The following is a 24438-nucleotide window of genomic DNA, read 5'->3' on the forward strand; positions in this document are numbered from 1 at the left end:
ATAGGCAATTTACCTTGTCACTTAGGTTATGAAATGAGCGTGCTCAGCCGATTAATGACACAAAATTGAACATTTACATTGAAAGTGCTGCTCCAGTTATGAACTATACTGCACTAACTACTAGTTTTTGCTGCAGGCTACTATGTATAATATACTTTAAATGAGCTATCCGCAATATAGGTCATCAATATCAGATCAGTGAGGTTCTAACTCCAGGCACCACCTCTGATCAGCAGTTTGAAGAAGCCATGAGGGTCTGGTGAGTGCAGCAGCCTCTTGCTTTGCCATTGATGTCAAGTTCATTGGTAACATGGCCTAAGCGCAACTCATTCCTATTCAAGTGAATAGGCCTGGGCTGCAATACCAAGCACAGCCACTATACAATGTATGGCCCTGTGCTTGGTATGCTGTGAGGAGACCTCAGTATTCATCGAAGCCTCTTCAAACACCTGATCGGTGGTGGTGACTGCTGTTGGACCCAAATCAATCAGATATCGATGACGTTTCCTGAGGATAGGTCATCAATATTGCACTGCCAGAAAATCCCTTTAATTACAGAAAAAGCTAACTTAAAGTATGAGTGATATCTGAATACACAGAGATGTAATCTGCTTGATTTGAAAATGGTCATCAAGGCTACTTGTCTTCCAACTAGGGCCCCTGAGTGCTGGTTTTAGCTGCAAGCTGCTGTAAACTATAACTAGCAAGCTGCAGCGTGTGGCAAGTTCTAAAGGGGTTTTATCATCACATACAATGGAGGCATATCACTAGGACATAACCCCATTGTCTGACAGAAGAGGGACCCGCACCTACAACAAGAACGGAGCGGGGAAATAAATGGATGGCGCACTGTGCATGCGCAGCCGCCCTCCATTCATTTTAATGGGGCCGCTGAAATTTCTGTCTGCCCTATAGAAATGAATGGGAGCAGGGGCCGAGCGTGCACGGTGGTGGATGGACCTGGGTCTCCCCGCTCTGTTCTTCCCGCTCTGTTCTCCTTGTAGGTGCGGGTGTGGGACACGCACCTATCAGACAATGGGGGCATATCCGAGCGATATGCCCCTATTGTATGTGATGAGAATACCCCTTTAAATCAGTTTTAAGGTCAGTGCATTTATATAGCTCTAGTTTTTTTTAAATCTTTTAATATATTCTAAGCAGAGGTATGATTGGTTGAAATTATGGGCCCTAAGCCTGAGGTTTCACTAGGGAGACTAAAGTTGCCTATTGCTAAGAATTGTTTTGAGAAGATGTGAGCAGGATGTGCCCCGGCAGCTACAAAAACCTTACAGTCACCTAACATATGTTCTACTCTCTAGTTAGTGCCTATGAGAGGCAACTTGTTTACATCCCAGTTCTAGTCTATGTGATCAATGAAAGCGTGGTGCCTTATGGCCGAGCAGACACTGCCAGGTGACTAAGAGATCTCTCCTTTCAGGTGATTTCTGAGACATTATATGGATAAAAATCCCCTTCCACATCATTATCTACATCACACTAGGTAAAAGCCCCTTTACACTGGTGGAGAATTGACCAGATAATTGCTAATAAGCATTAGTAGAAACCCACATCAGCAATGATCTGCCGTTGTAAAGGTGCCGCAGATTACCGATGAACAGGTGAACTGCTCATTCATTGTGTAATATGACCACAAATCTGGTAGGTGCATGGAGCGTTTTATCTCACATGATTCTGTACGGGTAAGAGCGATGGTGCCAGCTATCGCTCCTCCCCATACTGTGGATATTTATTACTATATGTAAAGGCATCAGTCTCCTTCACTGATGAGCAGACGATTGTCGGGAAGGAACGCTTCCTTCCAGACAATTGTCTGATAAATCCACCAGTGTAAAGGGGCCTTATGGCTCTAAGCACACTTAGGTAGATACTAATCCTATAGATGGTGTAAACTTAGACAGATTGTCTGGACCTGCACCAGATTTATCACAGGACCTCAGGCTGCATCATAAATATGGTGCAGGGACAGAGGTGGACTGGTTATAGACCTTACTGTGAAATTTCCAGATGGGCCGATGCCCAGGAGACCACCCGAACCCTCCTCATGACTGCTGGCTGGGTACATAATGATCTGATGCTCTCAAGATGGTGATACAGCTAAATACTGTGGTGAGGGCTGTATTTTGTTCTCCATTGTGTTATTAAGTTCTGCTGATGCAGTATTTTGTGCTACACTGAGATATTTGGTTCTGCTGGGGCGGTGTTTTGTGCTGCACTAGGGTATTGCAGGCCCTGACTACTTTTGTTGTCCATCTTCTGTCAATTTGGATCCACCTACAACATGGGGCCACTTTTGTTTTGTTTTCCCAGGGTCACGTTAAGTTCCCAGTCCACCCATGTGCAAGGATAGACACTTTTGTCTCTTTGCTACCTATTGGTTGGCTTACTTTGAGAAAGTAATTTAGACAAGAATACTGTTGCAATCTTGACACAAAACTATGTATCATAAGCCATGGACTTTTCCCATTAGGACATGTCCCTTGTTGGACTAGGAACAAAAACTTTATCTACACTTAGATGTGCCAAATTGTGCCATTTTGGCATAATTTATGCAGAATCTAGGTGTACTGGCATTAGTAAATGTGGGTCAATGAGTTCAAGCTCAACATGTGGTGTATTTATTAGGGAAAAGTTAACACTATATATTTCAAAGGTATCCATGGACTCAATCTCCATATACTTAATACCACTTTGGTCTTTGTCGAGTAGGGGTCATAGTCTCTAGTCTGCTGTGTTTAACTATACGGTGAGCCGTATATACCATCTGACTACCAAACACCAGCCTGACAACCGACTCTGACTCCTAGCTGCCTGCTCTGACCATTACCTGTTCTTGGATGGCCTACTGTTGCCTGCCCTGACTATGGATTTGTCTCTTGAATATGCTAGTATGCGCCCTGTCCTGACCGCAGCCTGTCTTCTGACTACTTATTTTATCTGACTCCTTGGTGCCTTGCCCTAGTGTCTCTGATCTCCATTGGTCAGCTGCCAACTACACCGGGACTATTCCAGAAGTAAGCAGCCTATTTGGTTCCCTGCAGCAAAGTCCAGATACCTGTATAGGGATTAAAGGGTGAATAACGGGACCGCCAGGACAACACCTTAACAGTCTTGTCTTTAAAGAAACAAATAGTCCAATGTGGACTTTGATCTCTTCTTGAAGCATTTCACAATTGCAAAGGTAGAAGACTTTCTGTGGAAAGGAAAACATACAGCAAATTGTCTTACAATATTATCCCATGATTCTGCCTAAAAGAAAAATGAATAACCGCTGCCATATTCAGCCTTTCAATCCTGATACATACCAATTATATTTAGTCCCGAATCAAAGTCAAAGCCATTAATTCCTTTAGCAATGTTCAGAGAGGTTGTCCTCAGATGGGTTTTACCTTTTTCTCTCCAGGCCAGAATCACTGTGTTATTGTCACTTGTAGTACACGACAGGAATGCCTCTAAATGAGAGCTGTAAGTAACTGAATACAGAAATATCCTCATTAGTTTAGCCCAAGATGCTATTTGAAGTTACATTGCGGTAACAAAAAAAGTCAAGCAAATCCAAAAAATGATCTTTATTACCATGACGGATTGGAAATGTTGGAAGAGCGCTTCTCTTGCATTAAGGTCAATTAAGAAGCTGTCATACATTTAATCGAACCTTTCCTACTGAAGCACAACATTTCTGGAAACTATCAGAAGAAATGCGCTGTGACTTTATTATGGCATAATGCATGGAACATGCCTTTTCTAAATGTACTGGAAACAGGAATATCAATCAGTAGGTTTTAGGTCAAAAGAGACAGGAGATTTCAGGTACAGCTCTCTGAGCAATTAGATTACAATATTTCTGCAATGGTAACAGAGAAGTATTGTCAGATTCTAAGAAGAAGAAGAATGTTACTTGAAGCAATTCAAGCAAAACCAAAGCCTATCCTTACAGATATGCAGTAACCTTCCTGCAGCTGAATGTGATGTGGTATCGTTCACCAAAAGGAGAAAAATTTTGGAACATTAAAAGGGCTGGAGACATTTAGGGGATGACTCTTATTTTTATTAAATTGCCTATTCCTTCTTGAAAAGCAGTAGACAGCCTACTATGACTGTATAAACCTTCAGACTTGGATTATCACCAGCTTTGTAGTCAGTTGATATTAAGTCTAGCAGTATAATATATTTTCGGAGTCGTCGTAATCTGAGTCGTCCGTACAAAACAATTTATCTGCATGGATAGCATCAGCAAGCTGAGGTTAATGGATCTCTGCTTAGCACTTTGAGTACTTAAAGAGATTCTCTCACTTCAGCAAATGGCATTTATCATGTAGACAAAGTAAATACAAGTCACTAATGTATTGTGGTTCTCCATATTGCCGCCTTTGCTGACTTGATTCATTTTTCCATCACACTATACACTACTCATATCCAGGGATTGTGACCACCCTGCTATCCAGCAGTGGGGGTCATGAAAAGGCTTCTGCCTCTCTAGTGACCGGAATCATAGGGGCGCGCCTAGGCTGGCATGCGCAGCAGTTCCCATCCCAGCCACCTCATATCTGCACTGCGGAGCAGTGTATAATGCAATGGAAAAATGAACCAAGCCAGCAAAGGAGGCAATATGGACGCATGCATGCCTATGAGTTCTCCCTGGACCTGACCACCAGCAGGCTGGTGTTTTTCCTATAGTGTGAAAGCACGGCCACCACTGCTGGATTGCAGGGTGGTCGTAACCCCCTGAAACAAGCAGTGCATAATGCAAAGAAAAAATCAAGCCAGCAAAGAAAGCAATATGGACAATCACAATACATTAATAACTTTATATACATGATAAATGTCATTTGCTAAAGTGAGACAACTCCTTTAATAGTTTCTTACTGGAACTGATCTGTGGATCTAATTTGCTCATTAGAATAATTGCTCAGCAATTGGTCCTGCTTATTAAGGTATGCAAGCTATAATAAGAGCCATCAAGGGCAGGGGCAGACTGGTCATAGACCCTACAGAGAAATTTCCCAGGGTGCCGATGCTCAGGGGACCGTCAGAGCCCTCCTCGGAGCTGCTGGCTGGGCACATAACGATCTTATGCTCTCAGAAAATTAACCCATGTAGCGCCGGGTACTTATATATATGGCCAGAGGCAGCTGGTGCCCTTCTGAAGTCAACTGTATTGCTTTCCTCAGAATGAATACATACCATGGGCTCCCTCACAGGCAACAATATGGCAGTGTACCAATGGTGCAGAGACATAAGCGTCTCAGGCTGCAGGCTGAAGAGCATCAATTGGGACTCATTTTTTTTTCCTCTTGAGAACATACTATTGGGGCACTATAGGGATCATTACTAGGGCCAATATAGGGAGCATTATGGAGTTATTATTAATACTGGGGACACTATAGGGAGATTATTTTGGGGGCCACAATAGTGGAAATTAGTACTGATGGAGGTATTATGGGGTATTATTATTACTGAGGGCACCATAGGGGCATTATTACTACTGGGATACTATTTTTTTCTGCAGGAGAATGATTAAAAAGTGGGACATCCAAGATGCTTATGTGGCAAACTCTGTAGAGATGAAACGTGGTGGCCTGGGCTGAATGGAGACGATGAGAAAAGAGAATGTCTACATCAGTGGAAACATCACTGGGTGTAATACATATGTAGTGCTGTATTCTCCTGTATGTTTGGTAGCACTGAAGGACCAAGCAGCATGTTGAAGGTAGGACTGGCTTGGTGCTATGGCCTATGTCTCACCTCCTCAGCTATCTGCTACATGTGGAAGGCTGAAAAGTCAGCCTGAATTTGTGGGAGGGGCATCTTACCTTCTTAAGCTCCAGCCCCCAGCTCCTCAGGGCGCTTCTGTTCATACCCACCCACCCCCCCTGTTTTCAAACACTCCCCTTAGGGTACGCCCACTACTAGGCTTACCCTCGCTCTTGGCCGGCACAACACAGCCAGCTAGGTCAGGGAGGCGCTTCACCCACTTATCACAGTTAAGCCTCTCCCATAAATCTTAATTAGATACAACTGGAGGGGGAGGAGGACAGAACATGACAGCTTGTGCTGGCTTACACAAAAGATCAGCTTCTGTAGAGGCATTTTGTGCAGCATTGTGGTATTTGCTTCTGCTAAGGCAGTATTTTGTGCTGCACTGTGGTATTTGCTTCTGCTGAGGCCGTATTTTGTGCTGCACTGTGGCATTTGGGTCTGCTGAGGCAGTATTTTGTGCTGCACTGTGGTATTTGCTTCTGCTGAGGCAGTATTTTGTGCTGCACTGTGGTATTTGCTTCTGCTGAGGCAGTATTTTGTGCTGCACTGTGGTATTTGCTTCTGCTGAGGCCGTATTTTGTGCTGCACTGTGGTATTTGGGTCTGCTGAGGCAGTATTTTGTGCTGCACTGTGGTATTTGCTTCTGCTGAGGCAGTATTTTGTGCTGCACTGTGGTATTTGCTTCTGCTAAGGCAATATTTTGTGCAGCACTGTGGTATTTGCTTCTGCTAAGGCAGTATTTTGTGCTGCACTGCGGCATTTGGGTCTGCTGAGGCAGTATTTTGTGCTGCACTGTGGCATTTGGGTCTGCTGAGGCCGTATTTTGTGCTGCACTGCGGCATTTGCTTCTGCTGAGGCCGTATTTTGTGCTGCACTGTGGCATTTGGGTCTGCTGAGGCAGTATTTTGCGTTGCACTGTGGTGTTTTGTTATGGTGGGGCAGTATATTGTGCTGTACTATGGGTAGTGCTTGCCCTGCCTAGTTGTATTGGCATCGCCTACTTGTGTTGCCCCACCATCTGTCAATTTGGACCAACCTAGAGTATGAGGTCACTTTTAGGTTACTTTCCAGGGCCACTTTAAGTTCCCGGTTGGGTGTTATATGGGGAAGTAACTTATGCCTATTACTAAGAAAGAGGAATGTCCTAAGTTTACGCATAAGAACAGAAAACGTTAGGAGCAATTGCGGAAAGATTTATTGTCCAGTGAAGCATATTGCAGCAGATTACGGACAAAGCCTTTTGTTACCATCTCACCTAATGCAAAATTCATATTGGTGTTCTGAACTTATATCCCGGCATTGCTGATTGTAATCATATTCCTATGTTAGCTTCTGCTGTGAAATCTTTTGATACTTTATTCAGTCACTTCTGTTATTTGGTCCATTACTGGGTTGGGTGTCAAGCATTACATTGCCTGCAGGATTTTCATCCAGCTTTCCACAGGCTCTGAATATTATACCATAGCTCTGTAATATAACTCTGTGCCACATTGCAGATGAATATTTTATTCTGGCTGTCAACCTCAATAAACACTGAAATGGTGTCATTAGAAGTGGTTGCTTTGGAATCTGTTATAACCCAACTCAGAAATGGCATAACTAAAGTTTAGGAATATATGAAATCAATTCAGGGGTTTCAATTTAGATTTATTTTTGTATGGAAATGATCCTTAAATTGAGCTGCTTCAAAGCCCCTTCCCTCCGCTCTGAGTGACAGCTTTAGCATCAGACCTGGAAGTTTTCCTTCAGAGCAGAGGGCAGAGTGCATTTCACAGTGAAGCCCTGTCCTAGGCACTTGCGACACCAGAATTTGCAGAATAAAACTACATATTCACACTACTCCTGATGAGTAAAGCACCACAAAAAAGCTATGTTTGTACTGCTCTTCCCAGCCCCTACCTAGTGCTGTTTAGAGTTTAACATGGTCAAAAGTGGCAACAATCCCTTTAATGTGTTGCAATTAGGAAAACCGAAAACAAGTGACCTAACAGATACCTTAGCAGAACCATAAGTTAACAGTGCAGATAAAGTAATACAAGTATTGCTGGTCATGGCTGCATGCAACAATTATCAATAGTCTCATTCACGTTCTTTGCTGTCTTAAGAGAAAAGCAACCATATTCCTTGTGTTGAAGGCTAATGAGACCATCTCATGCTTTTACGTGACCATTGTCTAGAAGTGCTGGTAGAAATCACCTTGTCGCACCCAGTTGTTTTCATGAAGTTCGTGTTTTGCAATCGAGCAACATTTGTGGAATCCACCAACCAATTCTTTCCAGGTAATGTACAGGGTAGTCTGTTGATCCTCTGTAGAATTAGCCGGCCGCTCAAACAAGGATATCATAGCTGATATGAAACATATAGCCTGCACCTATAAAGGATATGAAGCAAATTACCACCCAGACCGTACATTGTAATTAGCACACCAGTGAGGTATGGACAACATAAAGCACACTAAAGGCACCCACACACATGGAAAGAGTGGAGAAAGCAGCTGACAGACACTTCTGGTCAGCTTTTCTCCTGGGAGAATAAAAGGATTGGGTGAACATATTCATTTTGCCCGATCCTTATATTCCCCGAAACATCCTCTGTTCGGGGAAAGTTGAGAGCACCGCAGACACATTATAGCGATCGGCCAACGAAAGACTAATGTGTATGGCCAGCTTAATAAATCAACCTTATTGCTTACTCTACCTGCCCATTGACATCTCCAAATGTAAGAACAGCTTCATTGCCATCATCTGGGTTGTGCCAGTAATCCATGCATATTGGTGTGGCAAGCAATCCTTGCAGTTTATATTGGCAAAACAGGTCCTGCTTTGAATTGAGATCATAGAAACAGATTTCCTTACTTGTAAAGGCAACGGCGATCTGTGGAGAGTAAAACACTGAACATGAAACTATGGCATAATACTATGGAGATAAGTGAAGGATGTGATTCCTCTCCAAGGATTTAACTCTCATACAGTACGAAAATGCTTGTACATGCCCTCATCATCTCCCGCCTAGAATACTGCAACACTCTCCTCTGTGGCCTTCCATCTAGCACTCTTGCACCCCTCCAATCTATCCTCAACTCTGCTGCCTGACTAATCCACCTCTCACCCTATTACTCCTCTGCCTCTCCCCTCTGCCAATCCCTTAACTGGCTCCCCATTGCCCAACGAATTCACTTCAAAGTACTAACAAATACATACAAGGCCGTCCATAACCTGTCCCCTCCCTACATTACCGAGCTACTTTCCTGATACACCCCCACACGCACTCTCCGATCCTTACAAGACCTCTTTCTCTCCTCTCATCTTCCCACAATCGACTCCAAGATTTCTCCCGTGCATCCCCCATACTCTGGAACTCGCTACCCCAACATATCAGACTCTCACCTACAGTGGAATCCTTCAAAAGAAACCTGAAAACCCACCTCTTCAGACAAGCCTACAACCAGTGACCCTGCTGCCGCCATACCGCCATGACCAACTTCACCCGCACCTACTGTGTCCTTCTCCTATACTATGTAGACGGAAAGCCCTCACAGGCAGGGCCCTCTCTCCTTCTGTACCAGTTTGTAACTCATCTTGTTTATGATTAGTGCAATTGTCTGTATTATGTATGTATACCTCTTATCATATGTACAGCGCTATAGAATGAATGGCGCTTTAATAATAAATAATAATAATAATACAGTATGATAATTACTCTTTCCCAAAATGTTTGATCACATGGGGGCTTGTCTGAGTCCTCAGGTGAAAAGTTGATATGCCCCTCAAACTCACATTACAGGCTCCCTTTTTAATGTTTGGTAGGGGTCAAGTAAATCAGACAAAGTAGCAATACCTTGCACAACTACTATGAGAAGTAGAGCGTGCAGACTATTGTAAACAATGAAGAGGCCGCAGTGCTCGCATAAGCGCAGTGGCCCTGACAAACAGATAATCGTTAGGGGTGCTAAGCATTGCATCCCACTAGTGTTGGTCAAGCACCGAAGTGCTTGTGTGCAACACTTCCCGATGCTCGGGTGCTATATAAAGCACCCGAACACAATGGAAGTCAATGGCACAATGGAAGTCCCCGAGCATTAAACCAGGCACCCCCTGCTCTGAAGAGGGGAGGGTGTCGGGACTCTAGTTCAGCTTAGTCCCTGCTCTGACTTTATATATAGCGATGTCCATACATGGAGTCAGTGCTTGGGAACACCCAGTGTATTTAAATCTAATTTAGTCTCTATTTCTGAAAAGTTTATGGTGGTATTTGAACTCACAACCTTCTACATTACAGCCAAGAATCTTAACCACTACACTATAGAGCTGCATGGCCAGTTATTTTTTATTTTTTTTAAAGAGAGACTTCTGCTGTATAGGAATACTTACTATTAGTAGGTATTCTTATACGTGAGTAGGTATTAGTAGGTATTCTTGTGAGCTCGAATCCCTTCAGAAATAGAGGTTAAATTTAATTTAAAGTTTTTAGCCATAATATATTTACATATATTATTATATATTTAGAATATATAATATATTATAATATATGTAAATATATTATGGCTAAAACATCAGTAGTAGTTTACCACATATTATGCATTCATATATATCAGAAGTATGATATTTTATATATATATATATATATATATATATATATATAGATCCGGAAAAAAGAGTGGCACTCCAATGGATAAAAGCAAGTGAACCCTTTATTCACCCAAGTGGTGCAACGTTTCGGCTCCAATGAGCCTTCTTCAAGCCTTTGGAGAAGGCTTGAAGAAGGCTCATTGGAGCCGAAACGTTGCACCACTTGGGTGAATAAAGGGTTCACTTGCTTTTATCCATTGGAGTGCCACTCTTTTTTCCGGATCCATTGATTGGGGCTACAAGTCTATTCCCCTGGAGACGTGCACCCGTATTTCTTTTCTTTAGCCAGTGCCGGCATTTTTCTTTTCAGATATATATATATATATATATATATATATATATTATTTAGTAATTACACATTTTTTACGATTACTAAAAATATATAAAATATATAAATTTCATTTAGCCTCTATTTCTGAAAAGTTTCTGACAAGATTCAAACTCACAACCTTCTACTTTACAGCCCAGAATGTTAACCACTACACTTTAGAGCTGGATGGCCAGTTACTTAAAAAGAAATATATATGAGACTTCTGTTGTATAGGAATACTTACTACTAGTTTTTTTTTTAAGTAACTGGCCATGCAGCCCTATAGCGTACTGGTTAACATTCTTGGCAGTAATGTAGAAGGTTGTGAATTTGAATCCCGCCAGAAACTTTTCAGAAATAGAGGCTAAATTAGATTTAAATACACTGACTCAAGCACACGCGATATTTGGCCGAGCATGCTCGCCCAACACTACACCCCACCAATCTACTATTTTAAAACCTGGATAGCCCCTTTAAAAGAAAAACTACTTAATTATTTCAGCTGCCACTAGGGGGAGCTTAGTGCATGTGGTTTTATACATCTAGCTCCCCCTAGTGATGGCTGTGGGCTGCTTAGGATACTGTATATGATCCATTTTTAGGTGGAGGGTTGAGGACCCCCTTTATGCTCTGGGTCTGGACCCTTGCGCAGTGTAAAATTACCCAGTGGTCTGACTGCCCCCGAATGAGGGAATTAATTTTAACTTAAATTGGTCAATCATTCGTAACCTAATTTGTTACCATTTTCAATAAAGAGGCGTAAATGTTAATTTACTGCAGAGAAGAAAATTACATCTGCTATTAAATATTAAAATAGGAAAAGATATAACAACTGCCGAAATGCCACAAACAATAGCAAAATCTATATTGCTGTACTCTATAGAAAACATCTTCAAATAGAAGAGAACAATGTAATATGAAGCAGCTTCTTTGCATCACCTAAACTTTGGAGAGATGATTAATAAGTCAGCAAAGCATTTAGGTTATGTCTGCACATTGTGTATAGCAGAAATCAAAATAATATTTTAGCTCAAGAGCTATATTCAGATGTAGAAGGTGTAGCAGAGCCACATTTAGTATAAAAAAGGAAGGACACACTATTAACCCATTCAGGAGGAGGCCAATTTTTACTTTTTTACTTTTTACATTTTCTTTAATTTTCATTAGGGGATTTGACTAGCAAAGGGCATGATCACTTGTGCCGCAATAGATTGCAATACTTGTGTATTGCAGTGTATTACCCTTGCAGTGATTTATTAGACCCTGCCTCTGGCAGGATCTAATGGGTGTACAAATAACGCAGATGTGGTGGCCTTCACTAGCCTGCCCTGCTGCCATGACAACCCAAAATCGCCTTGTTTCATGCCGACAGAGTTGACAGTACGTGTTTTAAACCTTTTAAGTGCCCTGGTCAGCATTGACCATAGCACCTAAGTGATCCTCCTGACCATAGAAGAACTGGAGAAAAGGAATAATTAATTGAGGACTCCCAATTATAGTGGTTGTAAGACCCCCAGTGGTCTAACATTTGTCATTTATCCCATGAAAGGGTGATAAATGAAGACTGTGTTAAACAGGTATGTTGTACAGTGAGATGGATGATGTATGTGGCTTGATGATACAGTAGTATTTGGAGCAGAAGTGCAGTTTCCTAATCTTCTACAACTCAGAGAATGGACACATGAAGTGAGGGGACAGGATACTAGCTGTGCCTTGTTTACTTCATTTATAGGACTTCCAGATACCAATGTATAATGAATACACGTTTTTTTTCATCTAGATTTATGCTTTTCATTACTTTGTGACATTGCTCGTTTATTTAGCCTTTCTACATAGATAGGCAATTACCGTTTTTGATCCTGTTCCCATACCTGAACGGTGCCAGCACAGGGCACACACTTCACCTTTCCGACAGATATAATGAATAAAGCCTACAATGCATCCCGGCCCCCTTGCCTTATTGATATATGCTTTACTTATATTTACATCCATATTTACCTTGTTTACATTGGCCAGGAATACCAAGCTGGTGGCCCATAAATCTTTCAGCTTGACGGTATCTGTGCAGATCCGCAGGCTTCTTTGTAGTTTTAAATTCTCTCCCCAGACTCCCAGTAATCCATCTTTGCTCAAAGTTACGTAGCGGCAAGAACCTTTCAAATAAACTACTTTTTGGATGTTTTCCTTGTGAATTAATGGAAGACTGCGAATATCCTTCCACTGGGGAATTACTGATGATTTCACTCGTTCATCTTTCTCGTAAAGCTCAAGCAGCATGAAGGATGTTAATTTGTCCCAATCAATGAAACCTTCACGACTCACATCTATCTTATCAAATAAATCCCTGTATTCTTCTTTCACTCCGCGCCTCACGGCTGCATATGTTCTCTCCATGAATTCCTCCTTGCTCATACATTCTGGTGGATTTAGCTCTGGGGACTGGGAGAAGACATAGTACAGATTTTCAGAAGAAGACAAAGGACTAAGATTAGTGATATTACAATAGTGTTGTGTATTAAAATGCAATCATATTTGACATTTCTGTAGCCATTATTAGAGGTGGACAAACTCTATCACCAATTTTGGTTTCTCAAAGTTGGTCAGTTTACTGTTAAAACCTGAATATTGATTCTGTCCTCGAATGAACTGTTCATCAATGTAGGGAGTTCCGGTCTTATTGATCTACTTATCCCTGATGAGAAGACCAGTAAAACCATGTTCTTCACTCTTCAATATGTATTACATTCTAAAAGTTATTTAATGTAATAGCTCCATAACTACTGTATAATGGGTTCTCTGACAATGGATCAATCAGTCATTCCAGTTCTTGCAGTCAGCAGGGCTAGGGATGGTTTGTGTGGTGTCTTAATCATCTCATATTCTCTGCTCAGTGCAACTTCTGTCTGTGGACTGAAGTAAAATAACATTTAAAGAGCAACTACACTTTAAGAATCACTGAACAAATGGAACCTTAAAACATAACTTTTAATCAATCACGATAATAAATGGTCCACCAGGCCAAGTAATATCAAAAGAAATAAGAGACTGAAAACAATAAAAAATAAAAAAACACATAACCATTAATAGGATAGGGCTGGAAGGCGAGGAAGGGACCTACCCCTACCAATGTCTCTTTGTACCCGTCACTGCAGAATAACACCCTGATGGATGCAAACTATGAACTTACAATGAAACAAGCCTACACTGATAAATTTATGACACCTGCCCCAACGCGTTTCCCTTAAGAGGTTCATCAGGGGACCAATATACAAAAGGATAAAAAACAAATTCATGTAGTAGTATAGTTGGTAAATACAGAAAGCATGCAATATATAGGGATTTGATACACCGAAGATACACAATTCATCCACTGATCAGGGATACCAGGATACAGGGTACCAAAACAGGGTTTATGATGGAGTCACTAAATTCAAAGCACATAATGCATCTATTGATAGTAGAATAAGGATGCCAAGATAATAAACACAAGGCTCCTGATGGAGTCACTCACTCAGACAGCCATAGATGTCTCTGACAGGCGCACCTATAGTATACTGTATATAGTTGAAAATACATTACTACTATATTCACTATACTTACAAATAGTAAGAAATAGAGGTCACTAAGCTTTCACAAAACTTTTAATATGTCCTAGCTTTTTGACTGGTGTAGGTCTGAGCGCCGAGACCCCTTAATGAGGAGGAAGAAACGCTCACATAGCGATCCCTTTCTCCTCACTGCAGGAGACAGAAGCAAGACGGAACTATAGACTATGTGTTAAATCCATTTCACTTCCTCTTCTGCAGCAAAGAGAGAGAACGTGCTATATAAGCACTTATTTTTGCTTTTTCTAGGGATCAAGGGGTATGTGACACAGTGAGAGGTTTGGTCTGGGAAAACATGGATTTTCCTCCCAACATGTGCTGCTGGACTGATTTACAGCCAGGTTAGGTCAAATACCAGACCGGATTTTAAATGCCGGTCCGGGTTTTGGCAGCACCTGGCTGTCCTTAAATAAGCAGCTGGGCTCAGAAGCCATGTCTCTGTGTTGGGATCAGGGAGCCTTGTGTCTGGATGAAGGCTTGCTACCTGTTTGGCATGAAAACAGGTTGGTGCTGCTATCAGCAAGGACTCTTTGAGGCAGAATTACCGCATGGTGTGAATTACCACCAACACCGCAAGGTGACTTTTTGTTTGAATATGACTGTTTGTTTTGTCACTTGCCAAAAGTGTGAATAAAACACTGAACTGTTAAACAGATACTGGGCACTCTCTTAATATAGGAACCTCATAGTTTATTGATAATACCACACATAAACAATTAATAATTAACTACTTAAGATAATAAAACATGCCATATGAATAAAAAAGATTCCTCAAATATTTGGTACCGATCACACATAAAATTAATAAAATATAAAATGTCTCTGGGTATTTGAGGGATGAAACAAGACTTCCAATGTGCTGTCCCTCCAACTATAATTTGGATGTAGGAAAGATCGTTTTTGGGAGTGTTGAATAAGTTCTCCACAAAACGAAATGGCAATATAGTTAATGTTGCAGTGATCTGTTGAAGCGGCGTCCCGCAATTACTCACTGTTTCGCTGTACACTTGTGCTCCGCCGCTATGTCCGTGCTGTAATTCAGGGATGTTTGATGATAGACCGGTCACTCAGCCTTATCTCCGACACAGCCCTCATGTATTCTGCGGATCCACAATTGCGCCCTTACTCTATACAAATACCATAACTAACCTGCCCTTACATTCTAGAAAAATATATATAAAGAAAGTATGGATTGTAAGAGGACATCTTTATCTGCAAGAAGACGTGTTGCCCATATAGGAAGATTTGGGAGAATAAATCTTTTGAAAAAGTTGTGTGAAAAATATCTTATGAAAATACAATGAATAATAGATTTATAGAAAATGACAAACCCCTAAAAAATGGAAAAATATTAATAAGTGAAGTGAAGTTTTTTCAAATAAACAATATTTTTATCTACATTTTGATATATATATATTTGTAACAGATAGGGTAAAAGTCAGTTGGGAGGGAAATGCATGACATTTTAATCCAGTAGAAATAAAAAGCAGGAACGAAAACCGCATTTATACCGCAGGACACATTGAGTTTATGTTGTAAATAAAACACTACACAAAGACGATTCACACTGGATTTATGCAGGCATTGGAATATCTGTAACATCTATGTATTGTGCCATTGTACAAGTAATGTAGTCAATATTGTTATATAGAGGAACGAGTAAAGGATTCATATAATGACAAACAATATATGAGAAACATAGACTAATCGTATGGGAAAATTCTTCCCGGCGCCGCTCCGTAGATCTAAGAGCCGGCACTTGGGTAAATTTACAGACTCCTTGTACCACGCTGGGCTTGCTGTATAGGTGAGCGTGATATGCTCTTACAGCCTGTCCTCAGAAGTGCGTGTAGGATCTGCAGATTAAGACAGGAGTGATTTCGATGCGGGCGGTGTAATAGCGCAGAGTCCAAGTCCATCCAGGGGTCCTAGCACCAAACGCGTTTCGGGGTCTATTGTTACCCCTTCCTCAGTGGTAATGCTACCCCCTTCTGCCTTTCTTTATATAGTCTTTTGGTAATTGGATAATCATCCTCTGCTGTGTGGATCGGCTTCTTGTTTCAAAACCTGAAGTGGACTTCCCAATCACCCATTTTCCCATACGATTAGTCTATGTTTCTCATATATTGTTTGTCATTATATGAATCCTTTACTCGTTCCTCTATATAACAATATTGACTACATTACTTGTACAATGGCACAATACATAGATGTTACAGATATTCCGATGCCTGCATAAATCCAGTGTGAATCGTCTTTGTGTAGTGTTTTATTTACAACATAAACTCAATGTGTCCTGCGGTATAAATGCGGTTTTCGTTCCTGCTTTTTATTTCTACTGGATTAAAATGTCATGCATTTCCCTCCCAACTGACTTTTACCCTATCTGTTACAAATATATATATATCAAAATGTAGATAAAAATATTGTTTATTTGAAAAAACTTCACTTCACTTATTAATATTTTTCCATTTTTTAGGGGTTTGTCATTTTCTATAAATCTATTATTCATTGTATTTTCATAAGATATTTTTCACACAACTTTTTCAAAAGATTTATTCTCCCAAATCTTCCTATATGGGCAACACGTCTTCTTGCAGATAAAGATGTCCTCTTACAATCCATACTTTCTTTATATATATTTTTCTAGAATGTAAGGGCAGGTTAGTTATGGTATTTGTATAGAGTAAGGGCGCAATTGTGGATCCGCAGAATACATGAGGGCTGTGTCGGAGATAAGGCTGAGTGACCGGTCTATCATCAAACATCCCTGAATTACAGCATGGACATAGCGGCGGAGCACAAGTGTACAGCGAAACAGTGAGTAATTGCGGGACGCCGCTTCAACAGATCACTGCAACATTAACTATATTGCCATTTCGTTTTGTGGAGAACTTATTCAACACTCCCAAAAACGATCTTTCCTACATCCAAATTATAGTTGGAGGGACAGCACATTGGAAGTCTTGTTTCATCCCTCAAATACCCAGAGACATTTTATATTTTATTAATTTTATGTGTGATCGGTACCAAATATTTGAGGAATCTTTTTTATTCATATGGCATGTTTTATTATCTTAAGTAGTTAATTATTAATTGTTTATGTGTGGTATTATCAATAAACTATGAGGTTCCTATATTAAGAGAGTGCCCAGTATCTGTTTAACATTTTTCTATATTGTACCAAAGGAAGGGTGAGTCCTTTTTACTGAGAGCACCTCTCCAGGCGTTAGCACCAATCCAGTGCGCCACTTCTTCTCACTTAAAACACTGAACTATTTGATCCAAAGAACTTGCTGTTGCCTCTATACTGCGTCCGCTAATTCTGTCTACCAGAGCAAGTCCCACAGGGGTCTCAGCACTTTGACCCCAATAATCAATACCTGTAAATGTAGTGCATAACAGTAGTTCTATCTCTTCTTCTTATCTTGGAAAAACACTTTAATTTAAATCTGTCAGCTCCAAAACTCCCTCAAACTAGAGTAAGCGGTGTGTAGTGTGAATGAAGCTGAGTTTGGTTATGTAAATGTTATCTTCATACTCATTTGCATTCTGACACTGTGTCCCTACAAACCAGCAGTAAAATGCATTGGGAGGACTCCTCTTTGAGTCCTCTCCATTATGTGTGTGAGCTCAGGAGTCCGCTCAATGCATTTTACTACAGGTTTGTCAGAGCACAGCGTCGAAATGCAAGTGAGTATGAAGATAAAAGTTACAAAACTGGACTCGTCACTTACACTTTACACCGCTTACTCTAGTTTAAGGGGTTTCGGAGCTGACAGATTCCTTTTAACCCTTTAATGCAGGTCTTTTAGCATCACTGCACTAAGGCTCTTGGCTCCTCCACTCATGCTAATTCTTATCATTAATTTGTTTTCCCCAAAATTATTATTTAAATTGTATAGAGACTGTATACAATTATGTTCAGTAATCATTGTATTGTTTGTCATAATGGTATTAGACATCATAGGTTTAGATCTTCCTCTGAAACAGCTTCCCCTGTAAGTGAATGACACTGACTGCAATGATTACAATGTTTGACACAACTTTAAAAGAAAATGTTCACTAGAAGACATTATATATATATATATATATATATATACACTCACCTAAAGAATTATTAGGAACACCATACTAATACGGTGTTGGACCCCCTTTTGCCTTCAGAACTGCCTTAATCCTATGTGGCATTGATTCAACAAGGTGCTGATAGCATTCTTTAGAAATGTTGGCCCATATTGATAGGATAGCATCTTGCAGTTGATGGAGATTTGAGGGATGCACATCCGGGGCACGAAGCTCCCGTTCCACCACATCCCAAAGATGCTCTATTGGGTTGAGATCTGGTGACTGTGGGATCCATTTTAGTACAGTGAACTCATTGTCATGTTCAAGAAACCAATTTGAAATGATTTGAGCTTTGTGACATGGTGCAGTATCCTGCTGGAAGTAGCCATCAGAGGATGGGTACATGGTGGTTATGAAGGGATGGACATGGTCAGAAACAATGCTCAGGTAGCCCATGGCATTTAAACAATGGCCAATTGGCACTAAGGGGCCTAAAGTGTGCCCAGAAAACATCCCCCACACCATTACACCACCACCACCAGCCTGCACAGTGGTAACAAGGCATGATGGATACATGTTCTCATTCTGTTTACGCCAAATTCGGACTCTACCATTTGAATGTCTCAACAAAAATCGAGACTCATCAGACCAGGCAACATTTTTCCAGTCTTCAACAGTCCAATTTTGGTGATCTTGTGCAAATTGTAGCCTCTTTTTCCTATTTGTAGTGGAGATGAGTGGTACCCGGTGGGGTCTTCTGCTGTTGTAGCCCACCTTTGGAGTTCAGGAGATTGTCTTGACCAGGACCACAACCCTACATGCATTGAAGCAACTGCCATAAGATTGGTTGACTAGATAATCGCATTAATGAGAAATAGAACAGGTGTTCCTAATAATTCTTTAGGGGAGTGTATATATACTTGGTATAAAGTGTTGGTCTGTCTGTTTGTGTGTTCATTTAATTTGTTCCTAGGGTGCCCAGGAGGCCAATCCATGCCCTCAGTTTTTTGTTTACTGAGACATTGCTAGTATCACTATATGTCCTGATAGTTACACACTGCTTATATCATTTTTAGTCTCCTATGTACCAATACAAACTAATCTATTTTGGGCAAAGTTTATGGTGGGATCATAATTGAAAGCCAGCGTAATGCATGAAAGCCAGGGATGCAACTACCATAGCGGCAGACCATGCGACTGCTATAAGGCCCAGGGCAAGAGGAGGCCCAGTTTTAGTTGGGATTATCTCCTATTCTACTGGAGTTGAATACTTGGTCAGGACTCAGCAGAATGACACATTTGATCAGCTTGCAGTCGGGCAAGTGTTTGCTGCGGAGTCTCTGCATCTCGTGATGCAGCGTTCCTCCTGGCCATTGGAGACGTCCGCCAGTTGAGGTTCTTTGCCTGCATTTTGCAAATTGAAGTTTACCGTCCGTTGACAACAAATGTAGACCCTGAAGGTATAGTGGTACACTTTCAAAATATTCAATCAATATCTTACAGAAATAGTGTCTTTCAGCTTCCCTTTGACTTGGTTTTACTTTACAAGACTTCTTAGTGGGTCCAAAGGATCAGGAACGCCATACGACTCTTCTACTAAGCACTATGACTATGGCCATGATCAAGGTCTATTGTTGACTGAAATGTTGGCCAGTGGCTCAATTTTTTTTCGGACGGATACAACAAGGCAATAAAAAAAGAAGCATTTTGATGTAACAGCAAAAAAAGAGAGTGCCGTGGTCTTTCCTTCTACTACAAGTATCTTTGTATACCACAGAGTACCTCCCTACACAAGCCGAGGTGTGCCATTCAACTCTTTCTTCCCAAAGGATCAGGAAGACCAACTGGTAGCTGCTGCCTCTCTTCAAGTGTTATGACTGAAAACTTTAAAGTGAACCTGTTAGCTCAAACATGTTGTCTTAGCTGTAGGCAGTCTGTTATAGAGCAGGAGGAGCTGAGCAGATTGATGTATAGCTTTATCAGTAAAGATCAGGTGAAACTTGTATTATTTTAATTTACATTCCTGCTCATTCTGGGCTTTGAATTCATGAAGTTGGTCCTATCAGTGACTGACAGCCTTCCCTCCATGACTGTGTATACAGAGAGAGCTGTCAGTCACTGGTAGGACGTCTCCTTGACTTCAAAGCCCAGAATGAGCAGGAATATAAATGAACTAGAAAAGCTACAATTTATGGGGAAATTGTGTGAAGTGTTCTTCCCTCCACCAGTAGTCTACAACTGGAGTGGGCAGAGTAACTGGGTGGAGTGTTTGGAGTGAGTAAAGATAGTAAACATTACACTAACCAATTGATTGATCAAATATAAAAAGTGCACATGGCAAGCATGATAGAGTGAGAAATGCATTTCAACTTAAATGTATTTATTGCAATGTTGTTGCCCAAAGTGCCTCACAGTTACATTAAAACATACATTTATAAAAACATTAGCAGCATTATCAAGCCTAGCAGATGAAGGTCAGACCACATGCATTTGGGGGGCCTCAGCATTTTGACGTAGAATGGAGGTGAAGGTGTGCTATCTGTTTGATGATAATCAGTGTTCACAACCACTGTTTCCTGACAACGCTCATGCCCCGTTTATGCAGGCTCTAACGTGTGACACCATATCACTATGTACCTCCTGGGCACATTCACTGTCACAAACCTCCATTTCCACTATGCTGCTGTGGGGCTCCGGATCCCGAATGTCACAAACCTCCATTTCCACTATTCTGCTGTGGGGCCCAGGATCCCGAATGTCACAAACCTCCATTTCCACTATGCTGCTGTGGGGCTCCGGATCCCGAATGTCGCAAACCTCCATTTCCACTATGTTGCTGTGGGGCTCCGGATCCCGAATGTCACAAACCACAAACCTATATTTCCACTATGCTGCTGTGGGGCTCTGGATCCCGAATGTCACAAACCTCCATTTCCACTATGCTGCTGTGGGGCTCTGGATCCCGAAAGCGTGGATATGAAAGGTCCAGTTTAGTCCAGCGTATCTTTGCAGCTTTAGATCCCTTTCCTTTAGATGGCATGATGATATTCACACAGCGCTAATTTCTTTTTGTAAATGTAGCTAGTTGAAACATCTGTGTGGGCGGAGCAGCTGTAAAGTGAAAGTAAATATCCCAGCATGCATTGCAGCAAGCATCTTCAGAGGAGTAGTCACATGACATCCCCGCCCACCTCTGTTCCTATAGAGACAAGAGCCCCTCAGACTTCAGTACAGACACAGCAATAGAAAGCACACCCCAGTCCCAGCAGAAAAGAGAGGTCACTTCATTGGCGGTCGCCATCTTCAAACGGTTGTAGTTTAAAAATGATAAATCCTACAGCGAAGAGCTTTATATTGTGAGAATCAAGACCCAGACCTACATTTTGCTTACTTACATGCATAGTATGTCTCTGAAATATTAAAAATGAAGGCACAGTCGCAGTTTAGAAATTGCACGTTTCAAAGTAATAGCACACCAATCGGGAACAATCCGCACGTTTCGTTATATTACTGTCTATGTAGTGTAAAAACTGTGGGAGGAGTTAGGGTGGTAAATTTGGCTATAATAAGAATATTAAGAACACTTAATGAGGCAGTTACCCATAGCAACCAATCAGATATCAGCACACAGCCTTTCAAAGGCCCTTTGAAAATGAAAGTAGTAATTTGGTTGGTTGCTATGGGCAACTGCTCCACTGTACCTTCCCATGTAATATTATCTAGTAAAGTGGAGCACCTGCTGCTGTCAAGTCAGAAGCTTTGGATCCTGGAGGCTGCGCCAGACAAAGGAACACAGATAATTTCTCTCAACTGTCATCACTCCCAGTTATATTTACTAAGTGCAACTGGATGGTGTCTTTTGCACTGAATCGCCTGATTCATTAATAGAAAGCCAGAACCAATTACTGTGACACGTACAAAGGTAAGGCAAATATGTGGGGGAGGGGTATGTATTAACATAACGCAATATGTCCCGCTGCTTCTAGACCCAAGTGACAACAGCAGAATATTCCAATTTACAAGGCAGTAAGGAAATAATGTCTTATTTTATCTGAAGGGAAAAGTACTTGAAAGGCCTTTTAGGGTACGTCTACACGGCCATTTTAGGGGCGACACATGTTGGCGCCCGCGTCGCACCCGTTTCCCAGTATAGGAATAAAGCTTGCATGTTTGCTGCGACCGCGACATGTGAATTGCAAAAAATACAGCAGTGTTGGATTTTTTGCGATTCTTATGACGCCGTCGCAGCCACTGTATTTCACGTTGCGACCCCATTCATTCCTATGGCAGCCCAGCCACACTACGATCTTTGGTCGTGCGCCAGCCAAAATTGCCGTAGTGATTCAGATGATTACTGTATGGGTGGTAAAGCATGCCGCCATACACTAGTGACTTTTTAGTGAATTGTAACAGATTTAGACCCTCTGTGAACATTGCTTGGTCCTTTATCGGTACTGATCGCACGCAGATGTCTGTCAAAAACTCAATCTAGCATGTCAATGTCAGAATATATTTTCCGTCCCTGTTTGGGTGTAGATATCAAATTTGATTGACCGCCATAATGAACAACAGATTGGCGCCACAAGGCATGTATCGCTTTTCTCATCAATCAGAGATCTTTCTTCACTGTTGTGAATGGCAGAAATGTCCATCATGAAAATCCAACCGGGTCGACCAACGATTCATCGCTCTGCCGTCCAAAGTCTCTAGTGCACGCCCGGCTTCAGTGCATTTATGCCTACTTTATTAACCCCTTAACATCCATGGGTACATTTTAAAGGCCTCTTGTGGTTGGTTAGGGAGATAACAGTATCACATTTCCAGCTTAATCTATTATGTTTTACCTTACCTTAAACAGATTTTGAATTTCGGTAAAATCCTTTATGCTAAGCCTGTTTTCAATTGATTCCCCTAGATGTTTGCCACCTTCTGAACTCTCTTCACTTGGCATAGCAGGAGAGCTGGGCTTTCTTTCAATAACAGGAGGGTTTTGGCTGTTCATCTCTGCTTCCTAATCAAATCCTTAGTGTTTGAGCATTCAAGTCCTGCATTATAAGTAGCCGCTACAAAAACAAGCAGTGCAATTACTAAAAAGTCATATACTGTAAGTAATACAATTGGTACAAAAAAAATCTGAGCAGTCTCCTTACATACCTCAGTAAACAGGTAAAGTTAGTTTGTGACAAGTGCCATTTGACAGTTGTCTTCAGTCCCTGGATTTCCTGGGTGTGAGAGGTTACAACGAGGCCGGGGAGGAATGTTTTTGTCTTCATTTCCAGGCTTCTTGTTGCTTGGCAACTCCACACAAAGCCGGACAACACACCATGTCCCATAACTGCACAAACACAAGTCGGGCTGGAGTACACTATGACAAGAATATACTCTATCACATCATATTTTTTGTCACCCAAAGTTATTTTTGTGACCCCGAAATGGAAATTACCCATCATGTGTGAACAAAGCCTAAGTTTCTTGGTCACACAGGAAAAACATGTAGGAACATAACATTGAACGCCTTTGCTGTATATTATAGATGGTGCTTTGCAATCCCACACTGAGACATGAGAAGTAAGATATTAGTAAGAAGGCCAAATAACCCATCGAGGGAGATTTATGAAAACTGACTTAGTTGCCCATGGCAACCAATCAAATTCCACCTTTTATTTTTCAGAGCTCCTGTAGGTAGAATCTGATTGGCTGCTATGGGAAACAAATCCAGTTTTCCTTTACACTATTTTGATAAATCTCCCCCATTATGTTAAAGGAATATGTATTAGAAAGAAAACATATAAGCTTTCAGGGTATATTCACATGGAGGATTTTCAGTGCAGAAAAAAACCTGATGTGGAAACCGCATCAGGTTTTTTTTTTTGCATGTGTTTTTTCCTGACAGTTTTTAACAGAATTTTTGGTGTGGTTTCGGCTTTTTGATGCGGAATCCGAGTCAATAATGGACAGGACACTTCTTTTTTCTGAGGTGGGGTTCTTAAAACTGCTGGTGGATAAAAAGCTCTGTATGGTTTGACATGTAGATTCCCCATTGAAATCA

General features: G+C 41.2%; 1 protein-coding gene across 2 annotated transcripts in view; it reads right to left on the reverse strand.

Annotated features, from left to right (window-relative positions):
- The window catches only part of WDR49 (WD repeat domain 49), a 188022-nt gene extending 164386 nt beyond the window's left edge, over window positions 1-23636 (reverse strand). For both annotated transcript variants that reach the window (XM_044291706.1, XM_044291707.1), the window contains exons 1-6: window positions 23544-23636; window positions 23239-23452; window positions 12715-13155; window positions 8476-8652; window positions 7975-8149; window positions 3324-3491 (exon numbers count right to left, since the gene is read on the reverse strand). In XM_044291706.1, the coding sequence (XP_044147641.1) occupies window positions 3324-3491; window positions 7975-8149; window positions 8476-8652; window positions 12715-13155; window positions 23239-23391 (1114 nt within the window). In that variant the 5' untranslated portion in view covers window positions 23392-23452; window positions 23544-23636. The remainder of the gene's footprint in view (window positions 1-3323; window positions 3492-7974; window positions 8150-8475; window positions 8653-12714; window positions 13156-23238; window positions 23453-23543) is intronic.
- Window positions 23637-24438: the final 802 nt, after the last annotated feature.

Source organism: Bufo gargarizans, chromosome 4 (genome assembly GCF_014858855.1).
Source record: "Bufo gargarizans isolate SCDJY-AF-19 chromosome 4, ASM1485885v1, whole genome shotgun sequence".
Lineage (NCBI taxonomy): Eukaryota > Metazoa > Chordata > Amphibia > Anura > Bufonidae > Bufo > Bufo gargarizans.